Here is a 16,814-nt window from a genome sequence, read left to right as displayed (position 1 = left end):
CCCATGCCAGAGCGCACGTAGCCATGTGAGCAACAAACACATGTTGCCTTTAGTCATGTCCTATCTCAGAAAAATATGACTAATCACAAAGGATGGCAATGGTTTAATTTAGCTTTGCCCCCACATTGAATACTAATATGACCAACTTAAATTGTTTTCAACATTGCCATTTTAAGCATATCGAAAGTATTGCACCATGACCTGGAACACTGAATTAGGGTTGTGAAAAACGGTTTCATCATGTCCTTGGTTTTCTGCATTTTCACATATTTAACGTAAAATATATGAAGGAAGTTTGTTGCACCATAAGTTCAAAGTGAACCATTAAAATATGCTTACTTTTTTCTTGATGCACTCTATTCAATTATATTTTGCTTTCAATGGGAGAAAAAAAAAAAAAAAGTATATCAACTAAAGCCTCAAGACACGGGTAAGTTCAACTTTTTTTTATTTGGCCACCATTTTCAATTTTCCACATCAAACTGAACAAGTTGGAATGCTTTGTCAAACTTATCCCCACCCCTGTATAGCGGTTCAAAAACCCACCACCCTACTCCACTCAGCCCATCCCTCACTGCCAAACAGAAAATAAGACAAACAGAAAACATTCATAAGCCTGGCCGACCAGAAAAGACATTACAAGAGTTGTCAATTCAAGTCATCTCATGGATACACATGACCGCAAGGCAGGCTTCATACTACACACACACACTCACGCACTCAGACACACACGGTCACACGCCTCAGTAGAGAATGGGGTGTTAGAGTCAAGAGGGATGGGTTGGGTTTAGTAAGGGTGTGGGTCGGGGCTGTTCAACTGTTCCCTGGCCAGAGGCTGACCCTGTGGACGCAGACTCAGACCTGCCTACCCCCCCCCTCGGGCTGCGGTCCTCCTAAAGCAGCGACCTTCAGTAACCATAATGAATCTCTGACTGGCGGTAACGCAGTGCCACCTAACCCGGGCTGCTTAGGGGTTGGGGGGGGGTCTCCACTCGCGAGGTTCTGAGGGTGTGGTCCTCGAGGGCTTCTGTACCCCTCAGGTCAGGCCAGCCCTGCCGCCCAGCGGGACCAATCGCGGCTCCTCTGGGCCCGTTGGCCACAAAGCAATCAATGATGAGCCAAAGAAAATACAAATTTAAGAAAATATAATTAAATAAAAATATGTTGTTGCCCCACCCCTCCCCCCCTCCCCCTTCTGAGCTAAGCCTTGCTCCCCGCTTTAAAAAGGTAGCCGTGCGGAAATCATTAAAACAAACCAAATAATAAAAAAATAAAAAAAAACGTCAAAGGAATGGATGAAAACAAATGCCTCACGGGTCCTGACTACAGGGGCCCAGTATTGCTTTCGAGGGGAATCGTTGTGCTAAACGGTTTGCTTTCATCGTAGTGATCGCTTTACAAATAAAAAGGTTTACACGTACAAAAAACGAGGGGGCCTTCCCGGCCCCTCATGTGCTCCGAGAGACAAGTCTTCTGGAGACCCATTCCACAAACCCTGGTCCTCGTCTACACCAGAGGCAAGAGAACATTGGCAGCCCCTCCCATACTTAAAATGGAGGATGACGGGTGATGGTGGCGTCTTTCAAAGGGATGAGGAAATAGAGGGACAGGAAGTGACACTATACCCTCTGCAGTTGGATCACAATGCCAGTTTTTCTCTTTACATTTGATTCAAAATATACACGGCAAACTGCTAACATATAACTCGGTACAGAAGACATCGAGGTCTCAGGGGAGGTGGGCTTTTCATTTTTAAACTGATCCACCGTCTGGCCCCCCCCACCGTAGCAGGACTAGACAATCCCGTCCAGTAGTTAAGGGTGGAGGTGGTGGAGGTGGTGGTCGTCGTGGTGGGTAGGGGGGTTGAGCGCAGCCCCTCCCACAGATGTGTGGGCTGGCGAGGGGAAGTTTGAAGGGGGGGGGGGGGGGGGGGGGGGGGGGGAAGTGTTTCAGAGTTCCCGGGACGGGGGGAGTCCCACAGGGCGGTGAGGTTGGTGATGTTGATCGGGCGGAGGGGTAAGGGGGGGGGGGGGGGGGGTGGGGGCACAGGACTCGTCTCTCCTCAGGCTACCGCTTAAAACTCGTCGTGGTCATGGCCGCCCTCGCCGTCTGAGTCCTCCTCCTGCTCGCCATCCTCCTAGAAAAGGCGGCAAAATATAAACGTCAGTTGAAAGAAAATTCTTACGTTTTTTTTGCGGGGGGGTCTCGAACGCCTTGCAAAGACACCGCGTGCTGCGAAACTTAAGTAGGTGGAACCATTGAGCCACAACCCTTCTGCCGACAGCTGTAATAAATGTACGCAGTGCTAAGCCGTTAATGGAGAACTGATTCTGCACCGCATCATAACATGACAGAGACGACACACTCCATCAGTGCCACCTGTCACTCATGTCTGCATGGCCTGAGCAACGAGGACACAGACAGACAGACAGACAGACACGGACAGACAGACACGGACAGACACGGACAGACACGGACAGACACGGACAGACACGGACAGACAGACACGGACAGACAGACACGGACAGACAGACCACAATCAGACCTCTGGGAAGGAGCCGAAGGGCGGGCTGGTGTTGGGAATGGTGAGAAGTAATGGTGGGCTAGCGTAAAGCTAGGAGACTTTACCCCGCCCGAGGATATGATTTCGGCTGAGCCACCACAAAACGAAGACCGCCAATTAAAGAATAAAATGATCTTGGTTTGGTCCATGTGAAGCGTTCCAGCTGCATTCTTTTGAGGGTTCATCCTACCCTTGTAAACCAGGCGACGGCAGCTTAAATCCCGTGACAGGCCATCTCTGGTTTTGCCTCAAGATATTACTGGGGAACCGGTGGAACTGGGCTGCTAGGCTCTGAACGACATTCAGTCAGCCAATCAGCTAACCGCAGTGGGTGGTGTAGATGTTTACGACTGGGCAGTAGAGTTATGGATATTTGTACAATACGATATTTGGCTTTATTAATATCACACAATTTCTGATGTTTTGGAGTTCACTGCTATGACTACTATGACCATCTGTGCCGGTCAGCCAGCAACAACACCCAACTCCAAACATAGACAGTGGAGATTCCCTTACATCCAAATCCAAGTCCTCCTCCTCTTCCTCTCCCGCTGGCGCGCCGCCATCCTTGCCTCCGCTCTCCAAGAACTTGGTGAAGCCCTCCATCGTCCTCTCTCCGTTGTAGTCGATCACCTGTGGGGAGGACGCGTCGGAAATGGGTCAAACTCCAGACGGCACGCTAATTACTCAAACAGGGTCATTCTTGTTTAAATCAAGGAGATCAGGAGAATCTCTGGCAGACAGGAAGGTTAATCGTATTCTGTTACTTGGGGTAACTCTGTGGGCAGTTAAAGATTTAATCAGAGACCTCGAGTGTAAGCGAATCCCCCGTTACGACCCGCCCACTGCACCGCTTTAGCATTGGGCTAGTGGGCCGTTCCCGTTGGTGTTTGGCAGATCCGTTTTTGCCAAACAAGACTGTTGACGGGACTTAGGTCGGCGTTGGGGCGACATTCTATAGTTGGTTGTTTGGGGCAGTGTGCGGGCATCTTTCTATTTCTGGTAGCATTGGAGTGCATTTCCAGGTAAAGTGTAATACAATAAGTGAAACTTAAAGCTATAATACACGTTTATGAATCAACCACGGGATGGGAACTTAAAGCAGGTGTATCCCATACACCGCAACCCTTCTAAATATAGCTATAAAGTGTTAAGCCTTTGTACTAAAAATCGTTAAATATGAGCGTTACAGAAAGAGAACTTCCCTATTGACGTTCACAAACTGGTTGCCGTTGCCGTTGAAAAGCCAAGGATTGTGCACTCGTTCTTTTCTGAATGACACCATTCATTTCAACAGCAGCGACAAAACGGCGACGGGGACCATGTTGAAGATCACAGAATACGTTCATTTTTGGGTTCACTCGCCCTTCAATGCGTTCAATCGTCCTCAGTCGACCGGACCCCAACAGTGGGTCTGCAAGTCCCATCCGTGGACCGCTGTGTCACCAGATTCCGGCCTGGCCCTCACCCAGTTCCCTCTGCATGCCTGAAGCCGTGTGGCACGCTCCACCCCCACACTTAAAACAGCAGCAGTGGTTCATATCCAAGCGCTGCTCAGGGTCCAGTGTTAAGAAGCGCTCCAGCGAGACAGAAGCAACGGGCCGACGGGAGACGGCGTCGGCTCGGAGCACCGAGAGACGCTGCGATGTGGGAGGGAGTCCGAAATGAACGGCCCTATGAGAGGGACGTCACCGCTCGGGCATCTAGACGTACAAAGTTACACCACGAGGCCGGACAGTTCAGCTGTTAACGCGTGTTAAGAGTCGCCCCTGAAGGGGTTCCACTTACGGACTAGAGCTGACCCCTCATAGCCCACTAATTAACGACAGAGCTCCAGGCGGGCCAAGGTTTGCATTAGTAAGGTAGTCGTGTTTTGGTGGTTCTGATAAATGTGTGCTTCCATTGTTATGATCGTCTTCCCAGTTCCATTGTGGTTGAAACTAGGGATAGGTTAGCTCGCCATGGTTTACTGGTTGGCCTTGGTGGGAGTCCACCCTTGTTCGACCGGCTTAACAATGTTTACCGCTAGGCAGGAACGAGGTCAGAACTGAGAGTGAAACTTACAGCGATATGATGCGCTGAGGTTGTGCATTTAAGGTTGAAAGATATTGGCTACTCAAGATAGATATTCACGCTCCGAATTACGGCGATCTGAAGAGGGGAACTAAAGACGTGATTATCAGGGTGTCTACTGCCCGCTCTGCAAGGAACAGCCTCCAGAAAGACTTCAAATTGTCAGAATGGATTTCATTTGATGCCTCTGGCTCATTACTAAAGGACCTGGAATATGGGAGTTTTGGAAATTGTCCCTGTGTCCAATTCCTTAACTATGAAAAAGTCCAAAATGTATTTTTCTAATTGTGTGAAAATTGTGCGTTTTTTTCCATCCCAATGGATAGAACATAAAACTCTCAGTTTAGCCATGTATCCCACTAGCTCTGCAGCCGTATAGCGTCCCAACAGGGCAGCAGAGAGTGAAGGCAGAGGCCCGTCCCCACGGGGAGGGGGGATTTGGGGGAAGCACTGACCTTGCGCTCGTCTCCTGCAGGGAAGTACTTGAGTGTGGGGAAGCTGTGCACTTTGACGCTCTCGATCTCGTTGGCCGTGGAGTCCATCTTGGCGATGATGGTGTCGGAGCCCTCTGGGTACTTCTCTCCCAGCTGGTCCCAGATGGGGGCCAGCTGTTTGCAGTGTCCGCACCATGGTGCATCTGGAGGCCCGGGAGGAGCGAGAGTCAATCCAAAGCCAAGGTACCGTTGCATGGTAAATGTTGTAATGACGCGAGACTGCATGACGCGAGAACATTGACAATGTTGTAATTGTACATGGAAAAGGGGTTTAACAGGGGAACAAAAACAAACCATGCCATGATTTAATTGACGTTCACAATCCTTTTACGTTTAAGAATTTCATCCTAAGAAAAGGGCAGTAAACCCAGTTAGGCAAAATCACTCAAATCTTTAATTTGAGATCGAGCGATGCAACGGGAGATTAAGAATTCAAACTCGTCCTACCCCAACATGAATTCCTTCAAATGAGATGCCATACCGTGCCCCTTGCTGCCGATGGCCGCATGCACAGCCCTGGCACATGCCTTCTGCCTAACACCCACCTTATCCTTTAGCTGGCCGTATAGCCTGGCCAATGGGGGGGGGGGGAACTAGAAGTCCCCCCCCTCATTGGCCAGGCTATACAGCCAGCCGCTGCCATGCCTGTCTGACGGTAAGCACCAAACAGCCGTATAAAAAGGCTTTTAATAGTTCTTTAAATATAGAAAAAAGTATAGCACTGACAACACAGGCGAACCTTTGTTTTGCAGTGTCACATTACATATTTGTGTGTGGGTGTTGTTGGAGACGGGCCTATGGTACCGGTTGCATAAGGCTAAGATTTCCCGCTACGGACCACCTTATAACCTGGGATCAACCCGAGTGCACCAGGAAATACTGGTCTGTTATAGGCTAGACTCGAGGAGAAGGTCAAGGTTATTTTTATCCATCCATCCATCTAGATCGGCTGCCCATTTAAACATTCACAAAGGCTCATTAAATTGCACAACTACTTACAGAACTCGACGAAGACGTTCTTGGTGGGGTCGAAGACGACCTCCTCGAAGTTCTTGCCCACCAGCACGCTGACGGGGGTTTTGTTCCAGTCTTCGGGGATGTCCTGGCTCATGAGGTGGGGCTGGGGGGGGTGGGAAGAGTGGTACAGAACCGTTAGTACAAGAACAATGATCAATTACTATACATTAACAACCCTTTCAGAAGCCCACGTTTGAGTCGCCTGTCTCCCGGGAATAGGACGTCTTATATCGATAAATGGATACTTTTGGGTACTATAATGGGTACTATTGACCAACAAAATGGACAGACCGTAAGAGTCAACCAAATAAAATGTGAGCAATATGGCACATAATTGACATTGCATATAAAAAAATAATAAAAAAAAATCAGTGACAGTGGTAGATATAAATAAATAAATGAAATAAAATCTTACGCAATTGCATATTGCAATTAACTTATGGGAAGAACAACACCTTTCCTCTGACTAACGCCCAGCGAACATCACAGGGAGGTTAGGCCGGTGGCGTTCAGAGATCTATGAGCGAGGCGGACGGACGGGTTCAGCGGGGGAGGGGGGATGCGGTCTTACCCGGAGCTTTCCCTCGGTGAAGCGCGTACAGAAGGCGGTGATGCTCTCGGCGCTGATGACCTCGCTGTCGGGCTTGAACTTGGTCATCTCGTCCTCCAGGGTGATGAGGCGGATGGCCGGGCACTCCTCCTTCTTCAGCCCGAAGAACTCCAGGATGCGCTGGTTGTCCTCCACCTCGCTGTCGATGAAGATGAACAGGATCTGGGGGGGGAAAGAGAGCGAGCCGGGAGGTGGGTCTTAGTTTGTTTTTTTTACATGACTCGCTGCGCTTTTGGTGGGGGGGCGTGTTCACCGGGTTTAGGGTCATCGGTCATGTGTGATTGCGTTCACCCGTTCGTTTTTGGAGTTGAGGGAGAGAGCGAGACCGAGATTAAGCCTGGGAGTGATTCATTCTGTCGACCTCACTTACGCACGACAATCAAAGATTCGGTCACTGGTAACAGTTTGCATTCTAACGTGTTCACGAAGAGACAGAGTCAACCGAACACGGAAAAGCAGTATTCAAAGAATTATTTTTGAAGGAGAAGAATTTTCATTGACCGCTGCCACTATAAAACAGCAAAGTTGGCGCCTAGACCAAAAGCCCAGCAATGACAAGAGGCATTGTGTTTGGATGTAAATGTAATGTAATTGTAATGCTCATTACCTTGCCCTTGAAGCCCTCTGCGGCCTTCTTGAACTCGTCCATTTTGTCCTGGAAGTCAGCGGCCGTCTTGGGCACAAACATCAGGATGTGGGACTTGATTTCTCCTCCGAAGATTTTGGGGGCGGTCTGCAACAAAGAAACAAAATAAACGTTAATTCAACACTCCACCCGGCCATTAGACAGACGGCTGGACCCAGCTTTAATCCTAAGTGGACTCAACAAAAGACTTCGGGATTCCAGGTGATTTTTTTTTTGCAGTTCATTTTCAGGGCTGGACCAAGCCGTTACCTGCTCGGTGAACTCGATGACCAGGGGCAGCTGGTTGGTCTTGATGAAGGCCAGGATGTTTTCCTTGGTCATCTCTCCGTCGAAGGTGTTGCGACCCTCGTCGAACTGGAGAAAACACAGTGGGACACTTTAGGTTAGAAACCGAAATCATGAAATGATACATTAACGTTAGGATTGGTCGTTTGGAGGAGCCCGCCTCCAAATTAGACCTAGGTTTTTTTAAAGTAAGCTAGGTTTTTTAATAATTCAACCAAAGAAATATAAGTCCACTCCCCCAAATCTTGGTTTTAGCAATATGTCTGCCTAGCCTTGTTGAAGACTACAGGCATTCACAATGAGAGCAGAGTGTGCGCAGGGAGCCAGACATGTATAGACTGTAAGCCATCATTTCATTCAGGCCGAATGGAATGATTGGACAAGCTTATTACAGGCTTGTAAGCGCCACAGACCAGATTTTCTCCTATTTTTGTCGGAGCATTTGATTAATTGGTTGCTGTTGGGATGTAGGAAGAGTACTGCAATAAATATAAAAATATATTAATCTAAAATAAACAACTTTAATCCAGCTTTAAGCTTGTGTCAATTATGTCAGCAGTTTCCAGAACCCGACATAGAATTACCGAAAAGCTAAACACAAAGTGGTCACTAGGTAACTGGGATGAATAATTGTATCCGTGGTCAAGAATAGCGCTGGCAAGGCCATCACTAGACCAGGTTGGAACAAGTGCAAATTTACAGACAGGCCTTGGTTGTTAACATAAATCCCGAGTGGTTTATATAAAACACATTACAGGAAAGTCAAATAAGATTGACTTTTAACGGGGTACTAGTGATGACGATGACAGGTCTAGATTGACTCATCGGACCCTTAATACAGAACCTCTGCGACCTACTCACTAAACATAAATTAGGAGAAGGCCATTTTTTTTCTGCCATCGTGGGTGAGCCTGATGCAAGGTAAAAACAAATTATACAAGCAGTACATCATCAGTTAACTATTTCCTGGCCAGAAGACACCAACATTGAGTAGAGATCTATAAACAACATTGTAATTCATAACTAAAACGGCCAAACATGTGGACACTTGTGAAAGTGCAATTAATCATGTTACCGACAAGTCAATAAATAAGTGGCAGAGATCGCCAGAGAGAAGGGACTGCTCAGATTAGCACCAGTGGGATGTAGTGGTTACCGATACGAGGTCAACAGGATCGCATGACCGGCCTTGACAACAAGTCCAAAAGCCATAAAACAAAATGCAGTCTACAGAGGAAGACCTTACGCCAAGATAATAAAAGCCATGCTTCTTGTTTGACAGGTGGATCATTTGACTGAATCACGTCGTTGGTAATCAATGTGGGGAATGCGATTCACAGTCAACCTGGAAAGGAACCACATTTCCTTTTAAAAGAGAGCCCTCTGCTTCAGATAGGGAAGGCGTTTTATGAGCTGTCAAAGAGGCTCTTGGTTTGGAGGTATGCAGTGGACAAGTGGATGTCAAAATTGTATATATTAAAATACATAAAAATGAATACTGGTAATTCTTTGGTCTGTAGATAAACATTGGTTGATCTACAATTGGTATAGCGCATACATTCTCTTTAATGACCCACCTTCTTGAAGAGAACAATCCCGTCCTTGGACACCTCAAACTTGGAGAAGATGGCTTCATCAGAGGTCACAGCGAAGGGGATTTCATCAATGGACTCTGCAGCCCGCTCAAAAGCCTTGGCGTCTTCAGACTCGGCATCCTTCAACACAGAGACAGCTGATAAACACAATGCTGCTTTTCAAAGAATCCATTTATTTTTCACCTTAAGGACAGAACATGTAATGCATGCAGGTAGCCATCAAAACATCGCAAAAGCTTTCAGAGAGATAGAAAATTAGCATTTTAACTGAACAAAGCACAAATGATGAATTGCCTGCATTTATATAGCGCTTTTCTAACCAGTGGCCACTCAAAGCGCGTCACAATATTGCCTAACATTCATCCATTCACGCAAACATTCACACACCGACGGCGGTGTCGACCCTGCAGGGCGACAGCCAGCTCGTCAGGAGCAGTCGGGGTGAGGTGCCTTGCTCAGGGACACCTCGACACTCGGCTAGGAGGAGCCGGGGATCAAACCAGCAACCTTCCGGTTACAAGCCGATGCGCTCTACCTCCTGAGCCACATGCCGCCCACAACATCTAACCCTACCTGTTTACCCAACCGGTAGAGTGACAGCAACTCTGAGGAGGCTTACCTTGAAGAAGCCGATGATGGCGACCTCGTTGTTGGCGATCATGGCCTCGGCCTCTGTGACCTCGGTCAGGGCGGTCACAGCTGGACCCGTGCGCTTCTTCAGCCAGTTGACGATGTCGTCGGCCTGCCTGCCCGCTGCACTCCAACAAAGTCATACGACATGGAGAGACCAACACAAAAGAAAGTCAGTCATCGGAAAAACAGTTGGATACAGATTATAGCAAACTAACAAAATAAATAAAATTAAAAAAATTAAAAAAAAAAGGTGAGCACCTAAACAAATGACCCAGGGACTATAAATCAAAGCAAATGTAGGTATACAAACAAAAGTTTTATTGCAGAAGGGGCGAGCCCCAAATGGGCTTTGGAGGCAAAACAACAAATCGCGCTACGGATAAAAATAAACAAATAAACGCGTGACTGTAATGTAGCCATGACGGCCTGACACAGAGCTGTTCCCAAAAATAAAAACTGAACCACATGGTGGCCACTCGTCTGGTGGGGGGGGGGGCAACTCAGCAAAACGTGTAGAAAGTGCTGGAGGCTGGATGGGAGTCAGGGAAGTCCTCCACAGCCCAGCGTTCCCAGAGTATTCCCCTCCCGCCCCTTAAACCACAATCCCTGAGCCATGCGGGCGAGTGGAGAGGCGACGACGTGAGGAACTGCACATCTCATCGTAGGGCAAGCCCAGCGCATGGTGGGGGAAATGGCTGTGGAGGAGGGGGCTCCAGCTGCATTCCTGACTGCCGGGGCCCCTCCACAGATTGGCCGACACATGCGTCACTCTTTCGCGTGAGCTACAAGACCAGAATAAAATAAATCCCGTCTGAGAATAAACCTGCAGAGGTGTCCTGGTCACGCTTTGCAGTGCTTGTCCCACATAAGCATAAACTGGGATTTATCCTAATCACATCTGTCCACAGAGATGACAGTCACAGCTGTCCTCAAGAGTAGCTCACCGTCCACTACGAGTTCACTTGGACTATAGCTTCCCCCCCCTGCATCCCTGCAACCCCCCTCAGGCATTTATTGTACGTTGTACGTCCTCGCACTTAATGTACGCACTTATTGTATGTTGTACGTCCTGTCACTTAATGTACGCACTTATTGTACGTCCTGTCACTTAATGTACGCACTTATTGTACGTCCTGTCACTTAATATACACACTTATTGTATGTTGTACGTCCTTTCACTATTTTTTATTTAGCATTGCGTAGCATCTTATCCTAGCTATCTTTGTTGCATACGGTGGATGGGTTAAGCTAGCGATTGTTAGTGCTTGCCACTCGGTTCTATGAACATCCTTACTGTACCGACAGTTATATATTGTTGCTTTGCTTTCTTCTGACAAATGTACTTAATGCAAGTCGCTTTGGATAAAAGTGTCTGCTAAATGCCCTCAATGTAAATGATATAATTCAGTCGGCTTTAAAAGACAAAGGGCCTACCTGAGTACTCCTTGGGCGCCTCCTTGTCCCCGCCCTTGAAGAACTTGATGGTGGGGTATCCCCGCACGCCGTACTCCTGAGCGAGCTCCGTCTCCTCCGTGGCGTCTACCTTCCCCAGGCGGATGGCCGAGCCCTCGGCCTTCAGCATGCCGGCGGCCTTGGCGTACTCCGGCACCAGGGCCTTGCAGTGGCCACACCATGGGGCATCTGAGGGGTGGGAGACAAGAGGATCAGTCACAGAGGACGAGAGAAAGGGCCGCTTCGGCACCGGGCACTATGAAGAGTGTTATGGCGTCGTTAGGACCGACGTTGAGGCCTAGAGGGTGATGGTATCTCAATTTAAACGTAGAAGAACAGGATAAATGCATTTATGTTTCATTTATTCGAAGTTGTTATTGTTTAATTACGGTATACTAGTTCGACTTTATTTTAGTGCCAGCCGTGTAATAGAGATCAAATTTTCTTCTTAGAAAGAGGTAGTATGTCTCTTCAGCTCAGTAGTACATTTCCAAATATAGAAAATGCATTACTGTTTTCAGCAATATGAGGCGATTAACATTCTCCTTAATATAGGTCTAATCAAAAGTGATTCAAAATGCAACACAATGAATGGTAATGCTCTTATGAAGTGAAATAATGCACACTGCATACTTATTCAGTGAAACGACGATAAGAGCCACGTCAAGTCAAAACACATCAATGTTTTTCACACACATGAACATTTCTGTTCACTGTATTTTAGGGCCTACATGCCTGGGAGAACTCCAAATTGTGTGCAACACGTCAGCAACTAAACCTGCTTGAAATGCAATCAACATGGGAAGTTTTGCTAAGTACACGTCATCCTAGTTCCCAACCACCCCACCCCCTTCCCCGAGGGCCCGCCCGCCTGAGCAACACAGAGTCGGAACCAAAGTGCATCCCTCCCCTAAAGTTCAAATGGTCAGTATCGGCGCAAGGCCTGGAAGAGCTGGTTAACAGTGACACTACACTGTCGTGCCATGGATCGGGCCTTCTGCAAACACGCATTCCATGAGTGAAAGCTGTACACAGACGCTAGAGTTAAAGTGCAGTTCTAACTGAAATCGACAGTAAACCGTTAACATCAATTTTATATTGAACCAACGTCACAGTTAAGACGCATTGAACACTGGCCACTTCACGTCGTAGAAAGAAATACAAGTGGCAGCGCTCACACACTCTGAATCGCAACAAAACACACTGCCTGTACCAGTCAGCAGTGAAACGAAGCTCCCCATTGGAACAATGTCGTATTAATCTTTCGCGCAAAATCCTCCCAAGCATTACGGATGGTGAACCGATAGACTGTTTGGTTTGCGTTCTCGCAATAATGTGCAAAGGGTTCAATTTTATGCACGACGAAGCTACACATGAAAATACTAAAATATGAGCAGCTTTACAGGCCGTAAAAAGCATCGCCTCCAGCAGGGAGCTGCGCCTATGTGAGGGCTACCGCTAGCCGGCTGTGCTGAACCACCGAGGGTCGTACCCGCCGTGTTCCAGGGACGATCAGCTGTTAGCTGGAAGGATCAGCCCCTACAACTCAACATATTGTGCCCAAAACATCCAGAGGCAACTTTTTGGCTCAATGAACGACGCGTAACTCGGCGCTACGACGGCTGCAACTTGTCACACTCCAAGTTATCAGCACCCACTAACCCATTTAGGCACGTTCAGCCAAGCAGTAGATCCATCGATTAAGCACTGGGTAGACAATGAATGTATATGTATATGCATCACTTACAGAATTCAACGAGGATGTTGGGGTGCGCTTGCAATGCCTCCTCGAAGTTACTTTTCTTTAGCACCAGAACGTCATCTTCCTCGGGGACTTCGGATCTGACGGCCACAGCCAGGGCGCACAGTAGAAAAAGCTTGAACATAGTTGCTGCCGAGAAGCTATAGTAGGAAAAAATGAACAACAGACAGCGAGTGTTTGGACTTGGAGTTTCACTTGGTCGGTGTTTTCCCCTTCTTTTAGTTACAAGTGAAGCTAGTGTCTTGTGTCTGCCGCTACTAACGTGGCATTACGCGCATGAACCGGAGGGGTCAGCTGTGGTGCGCATGCGCATTTATCAGGTCGCAAGCTGTTCGTGTTGAAATGTGACTGGATCGCGGCGGAGTGTACCTGGAAGTGAATCAGTGACGCGCTCGTCTTTTGTTTTTCCTTCATGTCCATGGCGGATTTATCCAGGATTGAGCTGGGTCTTGCAAAAAAAAATAATTTGACAAAAAAAACGTACTTTGAAACGACACCAACGAAATGTATTATTTAATATGTGCAATAATTGGGATTGGCTTTCCTTCCGAGGAAAGTGGGATCACGCAGAGCATAGATTTATAGATTAAAATAAAGCAACAATTTCAAAGGTACGCCTTTGGCTTACATCAAATCTTGTAAAATATAATATAATTAGAATATCTGGCAACAGTAATGGGATCGTTTTTGAACAGGCAGACATCTTTAAAGAATCTAAAAACATGTTGTACTTGAACGAATGAATGAATATAAGTGAATAAATTGTTACAACCTGGTTAAAGGCCTATGCAGGACTCAATCACACTCTATGTACGTACATGTACATTTTTCATATATATATTTTCTTCTTTTTTAAATTATATTTTTTTATAATTCAATACTTTTTTTCTTTTTTTTGAGGTTGATGCCTATCTAATGGTCCAAACCCATGATCAGTTGCAGTTGGTGGTCATGAACCGAGAGAAAATGATAAAATACCAAGAAAGGGAAGAAGAAAAGGAGAACTTGCGCATCAACGCAAAAAATGGCTGTTTCATTAGAAGGGCAATGTCATGTATGCATGACATTGGAGTAAATGGTTCTATTTATCACACCCAATGTATACTTATGTATATACTGCCTTACCAACACAACCTTCTTCCAACTGACCTTTATTTGGGAATATGGTCGAAAACATGGAAAGGAGTGGAATGTTTAAATTAGCCATAGAGCCAATAAACAGCTCTCTTGCCATTAAAACAGTGACAGCAACACTAATGCTGGTCATGTTCTAAATGTACATTTTAAGAATGCTACCCTTAGCGCTGTCGCTCAGCAGTCATGAGGAACTAGCTCATATCTCGTTTGAGATTCTTTAGTGAGTCCTTTAGTGACACGTAGTCTTGGAAACAAGACAAATTTAATTTGCTGTTGTCATCTGGTTTTGGTCAATGTGGTTGTTAGACAAATTTTAAGAGTGAGGGTCTCTGTGTGTGTGTGTGTGTGTGTGTGTGTGTGTGTGTGTGTGTGTGTGTGTGTGTGTGTGTGTGTGTGTGTGTGCGCGCGCGCGTGTGAGAAAGAGAATTATGTACATCCTTCTTGTCCATTTAAATTGGTCAAATAGGTTCCACGTGCTGTTGCCATGCCAACTGTAAAGCAGGGGCCTGTGCAGTACTTGAGGTTAATAAAGAGAACAGATTCATCTGCCAATGGCAGAATGGCACATGTTCTCTGTCCATGCTCTCTATATCAAGCAGAGTAATAATGAGTGGGTGTTCTCCTCTGTTTAAAAACAGTACGCAACCTGCTAATATCTGAATGATCATAATCAAGTGTCTCCTGCATTGTCAACATAATGAATTGGTTCAAAAGCTGAATTCAACACGAATGTTCAGTAGACCTTGAAGCACTTTCACGCTCAGTAAGTGTGGTGCTGTAAGGATCTTTAGGATATCAATTGCTTTCGTTACAATCATATCAGTCTCTGAATCACGTTTCAAGTTGTGCAAGGTGTGTTGACTCATTTGTGTGTGTGTGCACACGGACCACTGCGATAAGCCAGTTGATAAGTGCCACATCATCTCGCTTTCAAACCTGCTAGTCTGCATCGACTTGGTCACAAAGTCTTAGGCTGACGTGTCGGGACTACCCTGAGTCCCCTGTGTGCATCCACACAGAGTACCTCAAACAGCCTCTCTGTCTGAGAACTACTGGAGTAAAGTCTCAACCAGGGTGTGCATGTTCTTGACTTGACCCAAAGGGTCAAGTCAGGGTAAGCTGAAAAGCTTACATGCTTTGATTTAGAAAATGCTTGTCTCTCAGCCTTTGTAGAATGGAGGTTATAGCTCAGCCACAATGAAAGGGATCACACCACCCCTCAAACGTACTCTGAGCCATTAGGCTCAAGGTGTCGTTAAACCTGTGCGCTGATTTCACCGGTTATTCTGCTTTGCAGAAAAATAAGTGAAATTCTTCTGAAATCAACTTAGTTTACTTGTATGTGTGTATGTTACTTTGTATGTGTTGCACTTTTACTTGATATATGTTTGTTCAATGTTAATTACCATTGAAGGTAAATGTTAATTAACATTGAACATTAATGTTTATAAACATTGAACAAACACATGCAAAGTAAACAAGTTGATTTCAGAAGACGTTTGACTGAGTTCTCGGCTACACAGAATGACCCAAGGTTAAACTGCCTTAACTTTTGTAAACATTTACAAACATGTGTTGGTTGATTACAACATTTGGTATGGACTCAAATGGATTGAATTTGCATTGTGTAGTGATTGCAGCATAATATTCTACGTAATTAAAATAAAAGTCCCTGCTCTTGTGCAACTCACTGTTGAGGTTAATAAAGAAGCCAATTTTCCTGTAATAATCACAAAACAAACACACCTTTTTCTAAAAGGCTTTTCTTAGCGTATGCAAACAGCATCATGGACAATGAGACAATATTGATGGGCGCATGCTGTTGTGGTAGGGATAGCATGTCGACTGATCCCTTCACACACAGCCAATGTTTAAAAACCTGAATGCTGGGGAATGGCCCAGCTAAGGCCTGGACCTCAATCAAATTGAGAGTATGTGGCAACACTTCAAAATAGCCGTAGACAGCATCCAACCTGACTTCATTCCTCAGAAAGAAAATTACATTGAAATGCATATACTGGTAGAGACTTGTCTGAAAAAACACACAGCTTTAATTACAGCCAAAGGTTGTTCTGACTGGGGGGGATACTTTTATGGAAATTATTTTTAAGATTAGATTAGTATGGAGTGTTTGTGAATTCTGGTTGGTTTAATCAGCCTCACCTGGCTGATTCTGATTGGACTCTGGGGCTGGGTGAGGCTTCACACCTGTTGGGCATTGAGTAATCAGTGTGCACAGGTTAAACCAGCCTTCACCACACACCACACACGGAGAGATCGACTCCGCCAAACACAGGAATAGGTGGTGGTGTTGAAAGCCGGTTTAGTGTATGGTTTGTAGATGCTGATAACATGGCGCTTGGTGATATTGCCATGCAGGAGGTCTCTTCCTGACTGTGATTGGAAATGGCTGGTTTGACCTGTGCACATTGATTACTCAATGCGCAAAGGGTGTGCTGCCCCACCAAGCCTAGAGTCCAATCAGACTAGGCCAGTTGAAGCTGCTTGAACCAGCCGTCGTCCACACACAATCCGCCATTAGATTCA

At 46.3% G+C, this 16,814-nt stretch overlaps 1 protein-coding gene across 1 annotated transcript; it reads right to left on the bottom strand.

Moving 5' to 3' along the window:
- Nucleotides 1-431: 431 nt before the first annotated feature.
- On the bottom strand, nt 432-13,436 carry p4hb (prolyl 4-hydroxylase, beta polypeptide). Its single transcript, XM_079729199.1, has 11 exons — nt 13,116-13,436; nt 11,351-11,557; nt 9,903-10,036; nt 9,266-9,403; nt 7,653-7,757; nt 7,365-7,490; nt 6,719-6,919; nt 6,130-6,250; nt 5,092-5,273; nt 3,080-3,196; nt 432-2,137 (listed from the first exon to the last, which is right to left on the bottom strand). Exons 1-11 carry the CDS (start codon nt 13,252-13,254, stop codon nt 2,075-2,077), a joined length of 1,533 nt encoding a protein of 510 aa, XP_079585325.1. The 5' UTR covers nt 13,255-13,436; the 3' UTR covers nt 432-2,074.
- Nucleotides 13,437-16,814: the final 3,378 nt, after the last annotated feature.

The sequence above is a fragment of the Pollachius pollachius genome (genome assembly GCF_949987615.1).
Source record: "Pollachius pollachius genome assembly, chromosome: 2".
Lineage (NCBI taxonomy): Eukaryota > Metazoa > Chordata > Actinopteri > Gadiformes > Gadidae > Pollachius > Pollachius pollachius.
This window is presented reverse-complemented; position numbering and strand designations above follow the sequence as displayed.